This window comes from Rattus norvegicus, chromosome 10 (assembly GCF_021556685.1).
Source record: "Rattus norvegicus strain SHRSP/BbbUtx chromosome 10, alternate assembly SHRSP_T2T, whole genome shotgun sequence".
Classification (NCBI taxonomy): domain Eukaryota; kingdom Metazoa; phylum Chordata; class Mammalia; order Rodentia; family Muridae; genus Rattus; species Rattus norvegicus.
In genome coordinates, this window is record NC_141543.1 from 56,548,099 (window position 1) to 56,568,220 (window position 20,122).

The window sequence follows — 20,122 nt, forward strand, 5'->3', positions numbered from 1 at the left end:
TTTCTCTTTGACACTTTCCCGGGAAGTAGACGTTTACCATGGGTTTACCAGCTCCAGGGATTCATAAATATTTGTTACTCCTTATGAATTAATGGTGGGAAGTGGAAAGTGGGAGGCATCTGCCTTCAAAGCACTATATGAATCTTTTTGTGTTCAGGAGAGTAGATGAGGACAAGGCTAGATTTCTCTAGGCAGGGCCTCCTTTGGTAATGCTGGATGTAGTGTATCACTATCCAGGGGCCTCAGTTACCCAACAGCCATTTCAATGGTTCTTATTCCCTAACCTTCAGAATGCTCATACAGCATATCTTTTGTGAAGTTGGTCCACCCATAGAGAAGGCTTGGTTGGTTCTGAATAATCACTAGTAGCTCCCCATCCTTAATTTTCTGGTTTATATATAAGGTTCCTTCCAATATTAAAACATTTAGAGTATAATGCACTGTTTATAACACTTTCGTAAGAATTCTTCCTTCCTGTTTGTCAAATCTTACTCCAGGACAAATATTAGCACATTGCATAATGACTAGTAAATTTCCATTAATTAAACAGAGACAACTTTTCATTTCTTTGTTAACAATTTATTCTCTAAGCATTTTGGAAACTTCTATTGTTAGTTTGCATTAGAGAACAAGTAGTAAATTATTTGCTTGTCAAATAATTAAGATTTCATGTAGGAAAAAATATTACAGAAGTAATGTATCCCAGGAAGCTTTCTGAAATTCAGATTAGGAAATTCATGCCGGGAACAGGTAACCAGAAGGGGCCATTGCCAGGGCTAAGTCATAACCCTGTTAGTCTTATAAATTCCTTGGACAAGATTCCCCCAAACACAAAAGAGGGAAACTAGGCCTGCTGACTGAGAAAAAGAACAGAGGGATAGAAGATTGAGTATCAGATGTGCCCTGACTCTTGAGGGTCTTTTAAGAGTCATGGAAAACCCTATCTGAGAGGGGAAAGGGGGAAGGATTGTGGGAAGGGGTAGTAACTGGGATGGGGCAGTGAACAGGATGTAATGTGATTAAGTAAAAAGAGAAAGAAAGGAAGGAAGGAAGGAAGGAAGGAAGGAAGGAAGAAAGAAAGAAGGAAAGAAAGAAAGAAAGAAAGACAAAACCCTATCTTAGACATCTGGGTAGGTCGATTGCAATGCAAAAGAACTACTTTGTCTAGTTTAAGAAGACGTAGTAGGGGTCCTGTCTGGGTTAGTTTTTTGTCTAATGTGTCTCAACCTAGAGTCATCAGAAAAGAGAGAGCTTCAGTTGAGAAAGTGCTTATATAGGGGCTGGAGAGGTGGCTCAGCGGTTAAGAGCACTGACTGCTCTTCCAGAGGTCCTGAGTTCAAATCCCAGCAACCACATTGTGACTCACAACTATCTGTAATGAGATCTGATGCCCTCTTCTGGTGTGTCTGAAGACAGCTACAGGGTACTTGTGCGTAAAATAAATGAATAACTCTAAAAAAAAAAAAAGAAAGAGAAAGTGCTTATATAAGATCAGACTAAATGGAAGCTTATAGGGAATTTTCTTAATTACTGATTTATGTAAGAGAGCCCAGCCTATTGTGGGTGGGGTTACTTCCTGGATTGGAGGCTTTGGGTTCTTTAGGAAACATGAAACTGTAAGTGAAATAAATGCTTTTGACTCATTGGTTTTGGTCATGGTGTTGTATCATAGTAAAAGTTATTTTAAATAGGAAAGGTCTGGAGAGATGGCTCAATGGTCAGGAGCCATGGATGCCCTTTTAGAGGACCCAGGTTTGATTCCCACTGCCCACTTGATGGCTTAAATCACCTCTAACTCCAGTTTCAGGGGATCTAATGCCCTCTTCCAGCCTCCCAGGGCACCAGGCATGCCACATGGTAATAGAAACACATGTAGGCAAACACATATACACACAAAATAGACATACATAAAGCAAATAAGTAAGGACAGGAAAGGAATGCAGAAATCCAGTTGCCCATCTTAAGAACAAGCTAACCTACTGGGTTGATCCTGATGGGTGTCAGTTTTCACTAAGGATCTATCAGGAGAGAAAACAAAGTACAGTTTTGAGAAGCCTGAGATACAAAGATTCTTTGATGAACAAAACAAGTCTCCAGTTTAATGATCAGAGCCATGTTGTGCAGAAGGGAGAAAGGAAGCCACCTGATACAATGAATCAAAGCATCCTTAACAGTTATACTGTGTTTCACTACAAGCTACAAGCAGTAAAAAGGGGGCTGAATTCCTTTGGGAGGAATCAGGCAATTTTGTGCTGATACCAGTGTTAGGATATGTGCAGGTAAGGGGCCTCAGCTGTCTTCATAAGTGTTGTTAGTTAGAATAATGGCTGTGTGAACTATATTTTGGTCTCTGATCAAATGATGTGAGCTTTTTCATCAAACCCTCATAAGGATCTGTACTTCAAAAACCAAGTGTTGTGACTTTAAAGTTTCAGCACAGACCAGCTCATAAAGACAAGGATTACTTGCAAAGTTAACTCTAAGTACACAAATGGCTAACGCTGCAGTGCTCACAGGGGACCATCTCAGATGTGAGAGATCTGAACGCCAGGCTCCATAAAAATAACGAGGGAAATAGAAATGAAGGTGTTTACCTTGAAAACAGCCGGCCAAAAAGAAGCTACTCGAAAGTTCTGCTCAGCACCAGAAAGTTTGCCATTTAGACTGGGATGGGTTATATGTAAATTAGGATGGTGTCAGAAGTATGACAGTTAAAAGCACTTTCTGAAGCAGGGTTCCCAACATTCTTAATGCTGTGACCCTTTAATAAAGTTCCTCATGTTGTGGTGACCCCCAACCACAACATTATTTTCATTGCCTCTTCATGACTGTAATTGTGCTACTGTTATGAATCGTAATGTAAATATTTTTAGAGTTAGAGGCGCCAAAGTGTTAGTGATGAACAGGTTTAGAATAACTGGTTGAGGACATTATGTGTACCATTTTCAGGGACACACATATCAGGAGAAAATATGGCGCTGATCCAAAGAAGGTACTGCAGTATGGGTGTGGGTCATTCCCCAAAGGTTCACCTGTGGCAGCTAGATCCCCAGTTGGCCATGTAATAGGCAGTGGGCTCTTTAAAAGGTGGGGCCAGACAGAGGTAGTTGTATCACTGGGGACACAGCTCTATGAAGCTAATGATCCTTTCTTTTCTTTTCTTTTTTCTTGGATATTTTATGTATTTATATTTCAAATGTTATCCCCTTTCAGACCTCTCCCCTCCTCCCTCCCCCCTCCCTGTTTCTATGAGAATGTTCCCACTTCCACCCACCCACTCCAACCTCAGTGACCTGGAATTACATTACATTAGGGAAACAAGCCTTCACAAGACCAAGGGCTTTCTCTCCTATTGATGCTGGACAATGCCATCCTCTGCTACATATGTGGCTAGAGTCATGTGTCCCTTCATGTGTACGCATTGGTTGGTGGTTTAGTCCCTGGGAACTCTGGTGGTGTCTGGTTGGTTGATATTGTTGTTCTTCCTAGGGTGTTGCAAACCCCTTTAGCTCCTTCAGTCTTTTCTGTAACTCCTCCATTGGGATCCCCTTGTTTAGTCCAATGGTTAGCTGCAAGCATCCTCATCAGTATCAGTAGGGCTCTGGCAGAGCCTCTCAGGAGATAACCATCTGGCTCCTGTCAGCAAGCACTTCTTGGCATCAGCAATAGCGACTGTTTGGTGGCTGCATATGGGATAGATCTCCAGATGGGGCAGTCTCTGGGTGACCTTGTCTTCAGTCCCTGCTCCACTCTTTGTCCCTGTATTTCCTCCAAGGAGTATTTTGTTCTCCCTTCTATGAAGGAATGAAACATCCACATCTTGGTCTTCCTTCTTGGGTTTATATTATCTGTGAATTTTTTTCTTAGGGATTCCAAGCATTTGGGCTAATATCCACTTATCAGTGAGTGCATACCACTCCTGGGTATACACCCAAAAGATTCTCCAATGTACAACAAGGGCACATGCTCCACTATGTTCATAGCAGCCTTATTTATAATATCCAGAAGCTGGAAAGAACCCAGATGTCCTTCAACAGAGGAATGGATAGAGAAAATGTGGTACATCTACACAATGGAGTACTACTCAGCTATTAAAAACAATGACTACGTGAAATTCTTAGGCAAATGGATGAAACTAGAAAATATCATCCTGAGTGAGGTAACCCAGTCACAAAAGAAGCTAATGATTCTAATCTTGGGCAAAGAGCTGTCAGCTCTTCTGATGGTACATTAAAAATAAACCTAAGTTCTTGATTTCATCTCCTTTGAGCGTGCTGTCCCATCTAACTCTGTATTAGTCATCACTGTCAGTCTGCTCACAGAGACCAAACCAACGGGGCTACCCCATCTTAGACTGTCAGCTTGTAGTGTTGTGCTCCAAATACAACCATGTCTAAACTGCCAAGCTTAAGGCATTTTGTTAAAATGATCAAGAACAGGCTAATTCATTGAGCATATGTAGAGAGAATGTAATTACAAACAGGGTATGATTCCAGTTCAAGAGAAAACAGAAAACATGGTGACTCTGCAGAACTTTTTATGCTAGTTGCTGGGTAATTTTGTCACTGGGAATGGTAGTGTTCCAGGGTCAACATATCTCAAGCCACAGTCCATATGACATTCTCTCTAGAAGTTAGGAGCTCTTGACAAAGGTGAATGAGTTTCAGGGTGCAATGTGTAAATTAGGATGATTCCAGATTCTGGGTTTAAGCATTAGATGCACTGTGAGTTTCCAAGGCAGAGGTGTACTATGAAGCCCCTCTCCACTGTTCCTGTCAAGACTTCTTTTCAACTATTTAGAAGAGCATGTGTCAAGGATCACAGTCACAGAACCATGGTGTATCAGAAAAGGGGATCACATGGTGGCATATGCTTGTGATCTCATGTGTTGGGAAGTAGAGATAGGAAAGCCAAGGGTTCAAGCCTAGCCTGGGCTGCATAGGGATTCTGATACAGAGTGAATTCAAGAATAGGTTACTTGTATAGCAAAATCCTGTCTCATTGAAAAGGAAGAGTGAGGGGAATAAGGATGGGGAGAAGAGAAGGAAGAGGAGGAGGAGCCAATGAGGGAACAATCACCAGTAATTTTTCTCTCTGATTTCTGGACAGGAAAATGCATTTACGTCATTAATATAAACACCTAGTGTCCAGAATCATTCTAAATGTGAGTTTCAGAATTGTTTCACATTTTCAGTTATGAACACCTTCAAGATGGCTATCAAGGGAGAGATGGGGGCTCACAGTCTCAGGATGCTGACACCATTTACGATGTCACCCGGGCAGTTAGAAAGAGCCTCAGTATCATGTAAGCCTTTGGATCAGATGCTTTTAGGGATCTGTAGATGTGAAATCTGTGAATAAACTGTGTCATGCCCATTTCTTTTGGACTGGGGAAAGTCATGCTATAATTTCTTTTTATAACCCAATCTCTGGCTTTCCATGACTTCATGGACTAGAGTGGTTTTGGTGATCACCTGCATGGTCCTCATTATGTTTCAAATATAGAAACAGCATAGACAATACTTACGTCAAAATTTTTCTTGAGGAATTCTGTTTGGAGTTTGTCAAAAAGATTGAAATCCTTTTCCTCCACCATCTTATCCCGATAAACCCGGTCTGACTCATGCAGATAGAGTTTTACGAGGTCCTGTGTGGACTTCACACATTCAGTGGAGGAGAAAAGAATGCCCTTCCAGGAGAACAGACAACATATAATGTTAACGACATTTCAGAAGTACAACACTTTCTAGAGAAGTGGATGTCAATTTTCCTAATGCTGTTACCCTTTAATTCAGTTCTTCATGTTGGGGTGAGCCCCAAACCATAAAATTATTTCCATTGCTACTTCATAGCTGTAATTTTGCTATTGTTATGAATCATAATGTAAGTATTTTTAGAGATAAAGGTTTGCCAAACTGTTCTAGAGCATTATGTCCAACCTGGGATGGTACCTCAGGATTATCTCACTAAGGAGTTTGTTATAGAGGAAGGGAAACTTGGAATGTTGACAAGGCGTTTTGGGGGGAAGACACATCATATTTCATTCCTAAAAGGTTTGTTTTACAAATTGATGGTGGTAATGATTGAATGCATTAACATCAGAACAATGACAGATAATAGGAGAAAAATAGTTTGCCTTGGCAGGCCAGCAGCCAAAATGCTCATCTTTATTGAGTTCTCTTATGTATTATAGAGATGTCAATCTGTCACCTCTCTTTCCTGTTATTATCCAACACATGAACATCTGCTTTTCATGAAAAGGCAAATGGAGGCAGACTTAACAACCTCAGGGGTCCTCTATCTAGCTTCAAAACAATCATCTGGTTTACTCTCATTGCCTTCTTGTCCTGGAGAAGATGGGGACCACTTAATGGTTCCTTATTGTTCATACTTAGACTTTAAGTACACAAACCAAACATCTGGTCCTAACATTGCTATGGTCTACTTCTTTATAAACATCCTCATCATTGCTTCCCTAAACACCTAGTTTACGCTTTCAGTTTTGTTTTTCTGACCATGCATACTTTTGCTTCCTTTTTTGCTTCCTCTGCTCATCTGTCATGATTTCATTCCAATGCCTTTGTGGAAGACTTATAAGTTCTCCCTCCCTGTTCAATAGCACCCATAACCTCTGATATGTCCCATATGGCCTTTTCTGTATAAACCTCCAAAATATAAGAATTATTAGCTCTTCTGATTATTTATTTCTTCAAGTTCATTTACTACAGACCATGATAACTCTCTCAAAGGGAAGCAAATGAATTTCAGTGACTGCAGTTGATTCCTGTCATTGTATATCCAGTGCCTAGCATGCTGCCAGACAGATATTTACAATGGATCCGCCTTTTGAAAGATTTATTTAAAAATTGCTCATATGTATGTGTATCTGAGTGTGGATATATGGATATAAGTTCAGGTATCTAGGGTCCAGAGTTGCCAAATCCTCTGGATCAGAGATTATGGAAAGTTATAAACCCATATAAGTTATATGGGTGCTGGGACCTGAACTCAGGAGCAATACATGCTTTTAACTACTCTCTAGCCCCTTGAAATGAATTTTTATTGAAACAAAGAGTGGCCTAGTATTAAATCTTCTACATATCGTTATATGGCATAGCAAGAAATCTTTCAAGATTTGTTTTAGTGATGGCTTACTAGCTGATCATGCATAAACCCTCTAAGGTTAATAAGAAAAGACAGAAAATGTGTTTTCAAGCTTCCTATTTTCAGTCACTGCCTAGAGAATAACCAAGATAGTGAAGACTTAAGAGGATAAAATGCCAGATAAATGAGTCAGATAACCAATATCACTTTTCGTCTTGAGACTTTTCTCAGTTCACCAACTATGGATACAAGTTAGGACAAGGAAAAGATGGAGACAAGGAGGAGGTTAAGATGTTGCATGATCTTGTCTTGTCTCATGGAGTGGGAAGGGGAGGATGAAAACTAGGTTTTCAAAACTAGGTTTACAATAAGGAGAACCATACTTAAAACCCATAGGGAACCCAAAGGGTTGTAGTCAGCTCTTACAGAGATGGAAGCCAAGGTGCAATCACTGTGGGCTACAGAGACGCACAGACAAGCAGAAGTGTGTGACCTTCAAAGAAAACCATCATTGTTCAGCCCTCAAATTATCTGCTCATGGTAAAGCCAATCAGAACTGCATATCAAACAAAAATTATGAGGAATGTCAGAACCAGATAAGATTGAATGACTGAAACCAAGAGGAAAAGAAAAAGGAGGAGCTGGGTGGTAGTGGCAAATGCCTTTAATCCCAGCATTCAGGAGACAGGGGCAGGCAGATTTCTGAGTTCAAGGCTAACCTGTTCTACAGAGGTAATTCCAGGACAGCCAGGGCATCCCTGTCTCACAAAAGTCAGATGATAATGGTGGTGGTGGTGGTGGTGGTGGTGGTGGTGGTGGTGGTGGTGGTGGTGATGGTCATGATAATGATGATTGATAGAAAAGAGAGAGAGAGAGAGAGAGAGAGAGAGAGAGAGAGAGAGAGAGAGAGAGAGACCCAATTCATAGAGGATCTAGGTCTAGGCATTGGACTGAACAAATACTAACTTTCATGAAACTCTGATTGATACAGCATTCACTAGAGGAATAGCAAACAAAATATATATCTTGAAAGAAGGAGAAAATAAAATAGCAGAAATGTCCAGAAGTTCCATAGAATACAAGAAGGGAGAGAAAGGAAACAGAATGGCGGGAAACACACGAAAGTAGTACAGGAAGCCGGAACCTCAAATGCATGCCTAGGTATAACAACATGAGCGGATGAACAGTATTCAGGAAAGTCACAACTGCCAGGCTTGCTTTCTAAAAGCCAAATGTATAGATAACACTAACGTTTATTCTCAAGCATAAGAATATAGGAAATCTGAGCATAAGACAGAAAAGAAGCTTTTCCTAACCGTGGGCTCTCCAATCCATGGTTCAGCCAGTCTTAGATAACACATATTCAGAGAGGATTATGTCTGCAGCACTTGTGTACATTTTTTGCCATTAGTCTCTAAACAATAAACAATCACAACTACCTAAGTGACATGTGCATTGTGTTAGGTGTTTTGTGTAACCTGACAATTATCTGAAGTATCAGGGGAGATGTGTGCAGGTTACATCAATTTCCATGGAAAGGACAGAAGTTAGAAGATTAGTTTATTATGCCTGAGGCTTTGGCTCAATTTCCAGCATTGGCAAAAAGATAGAAACAACAACAAAACTACTCTGATATTTCACATAAAGGACCTGAGCATCTGGAGATGTTCATATCTATGAGGGGTCGTGGTCCGGTGTCCTGTGGACACCAATGGGCAAGTGAAATTACAGACTAAAGGAATGTGGATTAGTTGTGCTATCATCAGACAAAGTCAACTTTAAAGCAAGGGCTTTTCTGAAGGTAAAGAATTACATTTAATATGCAAGCAACAGTTCAAGAAGGTGGGCTAGTTCTAACTATATCCATATATGTGAGGAAATAGAGTGGTTTAACTTTCTATCTTCTGTCAATATTACTTCAAAGAGTAAAAAATGAATAGAAAAAGAAGATATGTCCATATGTTCATACTACTTGGGAGATTTTCACAAATCTTTCTCAAAGACTTGCAGAACATATAGATTTTTTTTTAAAAAATCAGTATCAGTAAAAATATATTAACCTTAAGTTACATGATTTAAAAACATGTACTAATTAATGTATTGATTAAACTATTCCTAAAGTCTGAGAACATATTTCTCAAAAGTGCATGTTAATTGTGTCAGGGGAAACATGGTGAATCTTAATGAATTTCAACTGAATGAAATCACATGGAATTTGCTGAAATTAGGTAGTTATCATCATCATCATCACCATCATCATCATCACCATCATCATCATCATCATCACCATCATCATCATCAACAACAACAACAACAACAACAACAACAACAACAACAACAGCCAAAACTTCTAAATGTTTGAAAATGAATGCTACACTGAAGGTTATAAACTATGCAACACGGCAAACCTGCATGTTGCAAATGCAGAGGGAATTTTTCATTTTTAGTATAGAATAGGGTTTATTCAGGCATGGGAAGGGAGTCAAAAGGGTAGTAGAGTCAGAGAAAGAGAAAGGCAGAGAGGCAGAGAAAGAGAGAGAGAGAGAGAGAGAGAGAGAGAGAGAGAGAGAGAGGCCATGAGCACATGGAGAGGGGGGGGGGGATGAATGGGAAGAGAGGGGGAAGGAAAGGCAAAACAAGAGAGCAAGAAGGAACAAGAGCCCAAGGAAAATTGAAAACCCTAAAGTGAACACTACAGAAAAGTCGGGAGGACAGTTACTAAGATAAGAAACCATATCAAGATATGAAAACTAAGCTAAAGGAATCCATGTCCAAGTTAAATAGTAAGGGAACAAATGAAAGAGTAAATATTCGTAATATATATTTTAAAAAACAAGTATCAAACCAAAACATTTAATAAAGTCAAATATTGGGTTCTTTCAATTTTCATTAAAAAACAAAAACAAGGACTAACAGTGGCTGATTCCTTTGCAGAAGTGACACAGGAGAAAAATGAATGCCACAGATAACTGTGTCTGTGGCTGTGAAGCCGCTGCATAGGTGGGCTACCACCAGCCAGCTGAAGGTTTTGGGAAGAAAAGCAGTTCCTGAAGAGAGCCAGAACTCTGCCTGCAGAAAGTCTTCAAAGGCAATATAAGGACAACAGAATTTTTACCTATTGTTAAATGATATAGTGGTAAATATATGATACAAAATGTAGTAGTATTATGTGTATCAAAAACCAAGTTCATAATTTCAAACTTCTGCAAAGAAAACTCTAGGTGGCTGTCAACCCCGTGAGGAGTGTACAATGCAATGTTTCACAAAATCTTTCAAAAATGGAAAAAAATGGAAAAAAATTCCAAGGCATTTTATTTAGATTTTAGAACTTTAGGTTGGCAAGAATGGAGATTTAGCAATTCAGATGTAGAAATTATGTAAGTTAGAAAGCTGAATCTAAGGAAAGTGTACAGGTAGTAACCAAGTTACTCCAGGAATACAAAGTTATTATGATTCAAAAGTAAGTAACATAATTTAGCATAGTATCAGACTAGGGAAGAAAAAAGATTTAATTATTTCAATCAGAAAATGAATTTAGTTACTATACTTAGTTCTAAATAAAACTCTTAATAAATTATAAAACAATCATCTTATGACAGCAAAGAGTGCCTTCAAGAAACCTATGGAAAATACTGTATTGATGAGCTGTTAAAGCATTTATCTCTGAGAAACTAGGAGTGTGAAAGATTCTGTTCTCAGCACTCCTCTTAAAAACTCTAGTGGAAGTTGGGGCAAAAAAACAAAAACAAACAAATAAACAAACAAAAAAACAATCCACACATAAGAGAAAAATAAAAATTAAGGGTTGGAAAGAAATATAAATGTAACTTTTTTGTTTTTGTTTTTTTGTTTGTTTGTTTGAGACAGAGTCTCACTGTATAGTTTAACTTGCTATGTAGGCTATCTGTCTCAGGCTCAAGGCAGCCTTTGACTTCTTTGTCTACAGTGCTAGACTTGATGGTCTGTACTATCCCACCCTTCCTTGAATGTTTCCTTTAAATCCAACAATACAACTAAAGCAATGAACAAGGAAAGAAACATTGAATGAATTGGAAACATTCACTTGAATTTTATTGTTAAAAAGTTTAACACTTAGGCCAGAATAATATGTGATGTTAGAAGTCTGGATAATATTGATGGCTAGAAGGCAGAGGGAAGAGTGAATAAAAATCTGAGTGTGGGGTGCTGTTCTTGATAAGGTGTGATTACAGGATGTGGTCACTTGTGGTAATTAACCAAGTCAGATTCTTGGGACCTGAGTGCTTTTCTGCCTGCATGCTCAATACTCAATAGAGTATAAAAAAGAAAAATTTAAAGAAAATAAAGAAAGAAGAGGAAGTTCCTGTGGTCCTAGCCAGATATATACTTTGGCCTCTTTCTTCTCATTAACTCTCTGAGGTATCCCACATACATAAAATGTGGAGTGTGAGATCAAGTGCCACTTGGGAGTCCTGGCTTCTGAGGTTTGACAATTGACAGTGAGGGGCATTATTTCTTGACTTTTATAGTTCTTGTTGCAATCATAGTCACACTGACTAGCAATGAAGTGCTCAACAGCTGTGAACTGGTCAAGTACAAATTGTGCACTGTCTTAATTTGTTATATGCTGCCCCTGAGCAGGGAAAATTGGTTCATGATTTCTGTGACCACAGCCCACCAAATTCTACTGTGATTACAATGAGTGGAGAATATACAAAGGCTTGAAATGAGCTGGGTTCTGTAGGAAGGATATTTCTCCTATTGGCTGTTCAATTAACCACCTAATATCTTACCAGGCCTTCAGACAAGCTGCCAAGAAGAAAACAGGAGGCAGAGGTCAAGTTCTGAACTTGAAGCTGTCCTCTGGGGGGACATGGGCAGAGCTGTGCAGCTGGAGTCAAAGGAGGTAGTACTCCAATGGGAAATGTCCTTCCCAATGCTATGACAGCTGGCTGACATCTGATAGGCTGCCAAGAGGCCAGGCTGAGATATAGAGCCCAAGGTGTTGCCTCTCAGACTGCATGAGTTATGTAAAGACAGGCAAGGATAACAAGAGACTCAGCCTCTGTTTGGCATCTCTCCCCTTTCTGATTCTTCCATGACACTGATTCATCACACAAAACAAGCTTAGAATAGAATATCCACTTTCTGGAAGGCACTTTGTGGCTCTAAATTACCTATGGAACCTGATAATTGTATCATTTTTTTTTTTAATGGAAATAGAGCCATCCCTGTGGACCCATGGGCCCTGGCTCCAGGATGCTCTTGAGTATCATAAACCATGTACACTCATGTATTCATATGAAATACAGCAGTATAAACATATAGTGAATGCAAATCCTTCTGCATGCCTTCAACCATGACTAAATTATGCATAACAGCTAATGAAGTTGATAAGGTCAATAGTTGCTATATATTGTACGATTAGTGGAACACTGATCAGAAAGAAAATAATCTGTTGTGTAAAGATCCAAGTTTTCAGAGTAATTTCCATTCATAGTAGGTTGAATCCAACTCTGTGGAATGCAAGATTAAAGACAGTTGACTGTAGTCCATGTTTTACTTTCTATGGGTGTTGAGAGGATTGAAAGAGTTGATAAAAAGGCTCAGTGCTGTGCTTGGTAAATATTATATACTAAAGCAAAACCTTTTACAAGGGCCTCTCTTCAGGTCTCAAATTGTCTTGTAGTCTCATCCTTTGCTTCCTCACTACCCACCACTGCTCTTCTCACCCATTTCTAACCATTGTGCTAATACCACCTTGAGCTTTCTGTCTCCCAGTTCCTGCATCCACATCCTTATTTCCTAGCCAGTAACTTCAAGTCTCTACTGAATGGAGGTAATAATGTCTGTCTTGGGTAGGGTTTCTACTACTGTTGTGATAAAACTCCACAATCAAAAGCAACCCAGGGAGACATGGTTTTATTTTTCCTCGTTGCTTGCCTGGGGGAATTAGGACAGGAACTCAAGGCAGAAACTTAGAAGCAGGAACTAATAAGGAGGCTATGGAGGAATGTTTCTTGTAGGCTTGCTCCCCATGGCTTGTTCAGCTTACTTTCTTCTATAACCAATGGATGCACTGCTTACAGTGGGCTGAACCTCCCATATCAATTATTAATCAAGAACATGTCTCTCAGATTTAACCACAGGTCAATTCTATGGAGGCATTTTCTCAATTAATCAATGATCTCTTCCCATATATATCTAGGTTTGTGTCAGACTTGATAAAACTATTCCAAAGTATTCAGGTGAGTCATGGGTTTCAGGATTTCTAGATGAGAAGGCGAATGTCCAGACAAGACCCTAAACAAGTCTGCTTCTGATCAGGGGTGGTTGACCAGTTCTCCTTTAGTGCTGCCACTGAAGAGTAATGTGAACTTGACCAATTTACCTCTTGCTTTATATTTAGGAAATGTAGATAGTAATATCTAGACTCCATCACACTGCAGTGAGTTTAAGCATGAGGTTGTTTTATAAGTAATGTCTCTCTCAACTAATGTTCAAAATGTAAGAGCTAATTGTGAGTAAACACATACTTTCCCTTGGTGTGGGAACCCTAGCACCACAGACTTTCCAGAGTAGTGGGGTTTTGCTTTTGATATTTTTGAGGTAAGATCTAGTTGTATAGTCTAGTCTTGTTCCCAACTAGCTGTGGCAGGTGGACCTCAAGTTGGATACCAGCCTAGACTATATCTGAAACAGTTTTGATCTGGAATTGAACCTCGAATTCGTAGGTCTGACGCTGTATCAGAAGACGGAGAATGACATTTAGGGGTATTATAAACACATTTTCTAACTTGTCTGTCTTTGGAGACATTCTTTTTTATCATGAAAACAATGAGTATCACAAGTGATGGAGGATTCCTAAATCATTACTCTTCTCCTCCCTCTTATTTTTTTAAATTTTTCTCTTCTTTCCCCTTTCCTCCTTCTCTTATGACTTCTTTTCATACTTTTCTCTTTCTTGTCCATCTTCTTCCTTTTTCTTCCCCATACACGAGTGTATTAGGAGTCCACTAAATAATGTACCACTGTCTCCCCAATGGTAAGCCTTAGAACAAAGAAACCAACTGAGGAATATGTTCTCTTACTGAGAAATAGTATACTTCTAAAATAAAACATTGCTTTGTTAAAGTATTTCCCACAGAGATCATGACATTCTTTACCTATTCATGATCCCAACTCCATACACTTCTTGTCTTTGTTCAAAGAAGTTTGCCATTTATCATTTTTTTAAAAATTAGGAATAGGACCATATAAATCATCTCCAAGATTTCATAGTATCTTATGAACTTACTTGGAAAATATTGGCAAAATCTCTGAGGTTGAAGATGTAGTGAAATTTGATTGCTGTGGGCAGAAATGTGGTGGCAATTTTCTGGTGGAAGGTGACAGCCAGGTTGATTAGAGAAGGGATGGATTTTTGCAGGGTGGTGGGGAAGTTTCCAAGCTTCAGGTGATGGGTCAGGATGGTGCTATAGATGGAAGAGAGAGCATCAGCTCCTGGGAAGCAGAGGGCAAACACACTGAAGTGGCGCTGTAGAAGAAAACAAGACACATGGGAGAGAAGTAAGTGAAGATCACTGCTCTAGACTAGTGACAGTAATCAAAGATTCTGTATCAAAGTTTAGGTTGAACATGAAATGACTAGGAGGATGATGGCATTGAAGCTTTAATCAAAGATGAGGAAAAAAATCTGAGTTCAAATCTGAGTTGACACAGTGCGTCTGTGCACCCTTAGGAAGATAATTCTATCAATCAGAAATCTCTTATATTAAGAATGAGGGAGTTGAGTTGTGTGAACTCTGTGAACCCCTCTAACTCTAGATCCTTATTCCATCGAGGCTCCTTTCTTATTTGAGATATGCAAGTTGGTTTGCTACTTTAGTAAGCTGGGCAGAGGAAAGACCAGTAATCAAAGGTCATCAGCCCAGATAGATAGCATTAGGACTCAGAGGTAACACCCCTACCCGCCGCCTCCTTCTGTACCTGGAGTCTTGGGTTGATGGTAAAGCTGCCTGCAGTGGGGTTCATACAGGAAATGTACTGTACATTCATGATCTCTTTCAGAGACAGTTTGTTCCGATCATACCTGAAATAGATACCTCCAGTGAGCCACATGTGGTGGTGTATGTCCATAACCCAGATACTCAGAAGGCAGGAAACTGTGAGTAAGAGAGCAGCCTGGGCTACATAGTGGAATTGTCTCTAAACAAAACTAAGCAAACTTATAATGAGAGTTGCATGCTGAGGTAGCACTTCCTCAAGGTGACGTAGGACAATTTTCATCATTCACATGTTTGGTTGTGTCTTACTTTTATATTTCTGTCATAATACATTTATGACCAAGGACATTTATAAAAGAAATTGTTCTATTTGGTACAGATTGGTTAGAGTTCATGATATCAGACAGAAGGGATAGAGGAGAGTTCACATCTTACTCTACAACCTGAAGCAGTGAGAGTGCATGGAGAATGGCATGTGTCTTTTGAAACTGCAAAGCCCAACCCCAGTACACATCTTCATCATGAGACCACACCTCCTAATCCTTCCCCAAAACAGTTCAATCAACTGGGGACCACACATTCAAACATATCGACCTCTGGGGTTCATTCTCATTCAATCCACTATAGGCAATTAAATAAAAAAGTAGAATTCTAAATTTACTGAGAGAATAAGAAGAAATAATAGCCCAAGATGAAATTATGAAAATCCCAGTATCCACAGAAGTAGTCCAGGAGGAGAGCACACAGAAGAGGACTGACAGAAAAGAAGAAACTCAGAAAGATGTGGCTGCCCAGAAAGCAATGGAATCCAGTACTCCCATTAGAACTGCAGAGAGAAGAAATACCTCTTTTCAATAGGGTCTCTTGAATTCTACAGGAATAATAGTTAATAGGTTTGCAGGAATAGTTCAGAAATTGGGGGGAGGTAATCAAAGAACAATGTATTGAGTGAGTTAGAAGTTAGGCAGGAAGCAAGGACAGAGAGGGAAATTTAGTTATACACAGAAGAGACTGGCCATAGGGAAATAAATGACTTTTAAAAAACAACTAAAGTCTCAGTGACACGAAAGAGCCAACAAGGAGATGATGGGGTCTAGCTAGTACAGAGTTATAGAAGCAGGAGTCAGTAGAACCATTGTATGGGAGACATGCTTTAGGAGAGATGTCATGGGAGGCCAGGATACAGGGTTTGCAAGGCAGTGAGCAAGTTGTATAGAAGCAAGGATCGACTTGGCATTAGTTTCCTCAGTGAAAGCCAAGTCATCTGTTTTGGTACGTTGGGAATTTGAGGAGAGAGAAGAGGGTGGAGATCGGTATTTCAGAGAAAGTACATTCATACAGAGAAAGCAACAGGGCAGGATTTCTGTCAAGTTTCTACTTCCCATTTAAACACCTTGCCATCATTCTACCTTTCTTATAGCAATTAGTAGCTTAAATCCTAGTGTGGAGACTGCAGTCAAGGTGCTAATGGTGTTTGACAGAGGTTTTAGGAAGGATTGAGAAGCAACTCGAATTGGTATCTTTACTATGATCCTTCTCTCATTTCTCTCTTGGAACCCCCACCCCATCTTTACAGAAGGAAGAAGGGGAGCCAGGCATGTTTTAGATCACCGATTTTGTCCTGTAGACTATGTTCAGTGTCTGCTACTAAAAACTAGGTTGTTTCAAGAGAAACTAAGACTCATAATTTCTCTGGAGACATCAAACCCATGTGTCTTAGTTTGGGTTTTACTGCTGTGAATAGACACCATGATTAAGGTAAGTCTTATAAAGGACAGGATTTAATTGGGGCTGTCTTATAGATTCAGAGGTTCAGTACATTATCATCAAGGTAGGGGCATGGCAGCATCTAGACAGGCATGGTACAGGAGGAGCTGAGAGCTCTACATCTTCATTTGAGGGCTGCTAGCAGAATACTGACTTGCAGGCAGCTAGGATGAGGGTCTTAATCCCACGCCCACAGTGACACACCTACTCCAACAAGGCCACACCTCCTAATAGTGCCACCCCTGGGCCAATCATATACAAACCATCATACCATGCAAGTTATCTGGGAGTGTACCTCTTATTATCAGAGCATCTCTGTAGGAGGCCACAGTGGAGGTGAGTGGGGAGTTTAGCTCTGTGGTTAGAGGAAGTCTCACAGGGTGTAAATTTGAGATAGTTTTATTTTAAAACTGTGGGTCATCAGCTTTAAATTTGGTGTGTTTCCATATATGTATATAGTATATAGCCAATAAAATTTAAAATTCCCTTCCTAGCTTCTGTCCACTCTTCCAACATACCCATCTTTCCCAATCTCCATAGCTCATGAAAATGTGTCCTGAAGAAAACTGTAGTTTCCCTTTGGGGTAAGAGCTCCGTACCCCTCTGACCTGGAGGCTCTGTCTAAGAGAGCACACCAAGAAGCACAGAAGCCTCCGAGGAATGATCTTCTTTACTTTGGACTCCCTTTGTGGTATTAGGGCCAACAGAAGTTTGTCATTGCAGTACCTACTGAGCTGAGTGTCCTGAAACCCTTCTGTGGGGACACTTACCAGTGGCCATAGTCTAGGTGCTGCCTGATGACAGTGTGGGGCTGTACTGTCCCATAGGCGTCCACCTCGGGCATGTTCATGTCATCGATGAAGTAGATGAGTTTCCTGTTACCTGGAGGGCCATAATTCCTTCCAGCTTTCTTTTCTAGAGGTTTCTCCAGGACAGCTGAGGAGAGATCCAGTTAGTTAGGGAAGAAAGGCAGAACTTCAGAGATGAATACTGAGGCAGTACAAGTCAGGACAAGATGAGGTGACATCTCGCTTATGCACAAATTGCAGATATTTTACTGGTAGGTTGGTCATTCTGTAGGACCAGGAGAGGAATCCGGAGTAGTCAAGCAGAAATGGTAGCACTACCTGCTGGCAACCAAGCATCTTATAGTGTGTGTTGTTTATTCATCCAATTCTTACAACATAGGATAATGAAACAAATTATATTTCGCTTCAGAGCTAGGAGTACGAAGGCACAGAAGTACTGAACAGAATTACTAAGGGGAAGCAGAACAGAGGAGTTAAGCCCCAAAACCTATGTCCTTGCCATACTTGTGCTTCCCAAGTTTTAGTTGTTTATAGGTTAGAAACTGGAGTCGCATTCACAGTCACCAGGCCAGGTCTTTAACCCCAAGGAAATCTACACAGAACTGGAGCCCCCACAGACCTTTGCACTGTGCCCAAGACACAAAGGGGGCTAATGGCCATGGCTCCTATCCAGAGCTCAATTGGGGGTCCCTTTTGACCCTCAGAGCTGTAGGAGGAATCACTAGACATTTTGCCAAAAGTCTTTGCAGAATTTTCATCTCCTGGGGTTCACAGTGAGGGAGAGCAGAAAAACAGCCTCAGAGAATGTCTGAGAGTATCCATCAGTGCCCTTGCCTGCCTTCAGTCCTATGGCCCCCTATTGCTGTAGAACAGTGACTTTCAAAGAACTAAGTACAGGCACTCTCCTCAAGCCATCTCTTCCATTATCAAGCCAGAGGGAAGGAATCAGGCACACAGCTTCCAGCCTGATGGGGCTTGTTGAGAACACACTTAAGTAATAGGGTGGAAAGTTAGGCTTTACTTTTTTTCTAGTAAAGCAATTAAATATTTATGGATTGCAAGAACCAACACTTTCTTATTACAGCTGGGAGCCCTAAGAACCATCTGATTTCTTCTCCTGAAGAACAAGTTTGTAAACAGGGAGAAAGTGTCAACAGACAAGGAAGGTGACAGATAGAAAGACAAGTTCCTTCAAGATGCTTGAATATTCTAATTTCCTGGGCTGAAGTTAAATTAAGTGTTTCAAATAGGAATTAAATTTAAATTTAATTAGCATGCAATTAACATACACTATCAACCAATTAATCACCCAACACCTTCTCCTCCCCCCCAAAGATATAACAACTATATATGAAATCTGTCAAAATGAAATATAATTAATGGGCTGCCAAGGACATGCTTTGAGAACAGTCCTGTTAATAGGAAAGATCTTAGGAATACTTGTTTCTCCAACCTCCCAAGGCAATGGTATTCAAATCAGCCCTTTGAATTAAGCAGACCTGGTAATTTGGGTTGATTAAGCTTTTTAGCCATCTACAAGATGGTGGAGGAATAAAGCACTCCCCCAACCCACCCCCCACCCCCGTTAGCAAGAAGTGGCCTTGGAGGGTGCTGGTTGTCTCAAATGGAATATGTGAAGTTCTCCTGAGAAAGACAGGGGGAGCAAGCAATGGTCCTCAGCCTTTCAAACCTCACTTTGCTTCTGCTCACATCTAAGAGGGAGTGGGATTGAGTGGCTCTGTACCCTGGTGGGACTGAGGAGTGGGTGTGGATTAAGTTTGAGAGAAGCTGTCATATACTGATATTGCAAGACAAACAGGAGTGATAAAGGGAGCAAGCCTCTCTGAGCGTTTCTGGTTGAGTTCTAACTTGTCACACACAGGTCTGAGTCATGCCCACCTTATTTATGCACTGTTGAACTTCTCAAGGCATGCATAGAATACCACAGTTCAGTTTTTGGCTTTGGGAGCAGCGCTATCTTGTCTGTGAAGACCATTTCAGTATTACTGTGACTGCCATCTTTGTGCTCTGGCTGTCACATGACAATTACAGTACCCTAGTTGGTCACCCTAATGTCCTCTTCCAATCTTTTCACTATGCTCTCAAAACAACTGGGGAAGCCCTGTGAAGAGCAACCCAGGTCATGTCAGTGCTCTGCTTAAGTACAGCTCCTCTCTTCAGGCTGAGCAACCTCTTTGCTCTCTGCCTCAGTCACCTGTTTCAGATCTAATCAGGATTCGTTGCTCCAGAGCCTATGCTCTGACTGTTTCCTATGCCTCATATCTGTGTCTTCCAAATGCTGGCCTGCTTTGTTTCCTCATTTACTCACTCAGAAATGCCCCTGTCCAGTAAGGCTTTCATGGTACTCTAATTTAGAGACCACATCTGTGACAGTTTGTATATGCTTCCCCCAGGAAGTGACTATTTGTGGGTGTGGCTTTGTTGGAGTAGGTGTGT

At 40.4% G+C, this 20,122-nt stretch overlaps 1 protein-coding gene across 1 annotated transcript in view; it reads right to left on the bottom strand.

Moving 5' to 3' along the window:
• The window catches only part of Dnah9 (dynein, axonemal, heavy chain 9), a 353,020-nt gene that overhangs the window by 137,652 nt on the left and 195,246 nt on the right, over positions 1-20,122 (bottom strand). Inside the window, 4 exon segments of the mRNA NM_001427097.1 lie at positions 5,528-5,689; positions 14,381-14,620; positions 15,073-15,175; positions 17,627-17,792. Of these exon segments, the coding sequence (NP_001414026.1) occupies positions 5,528-5,689; positions 14,381-14,620; positions 15,073-15,175; positions 17,627-17,792 (671 nt within the window).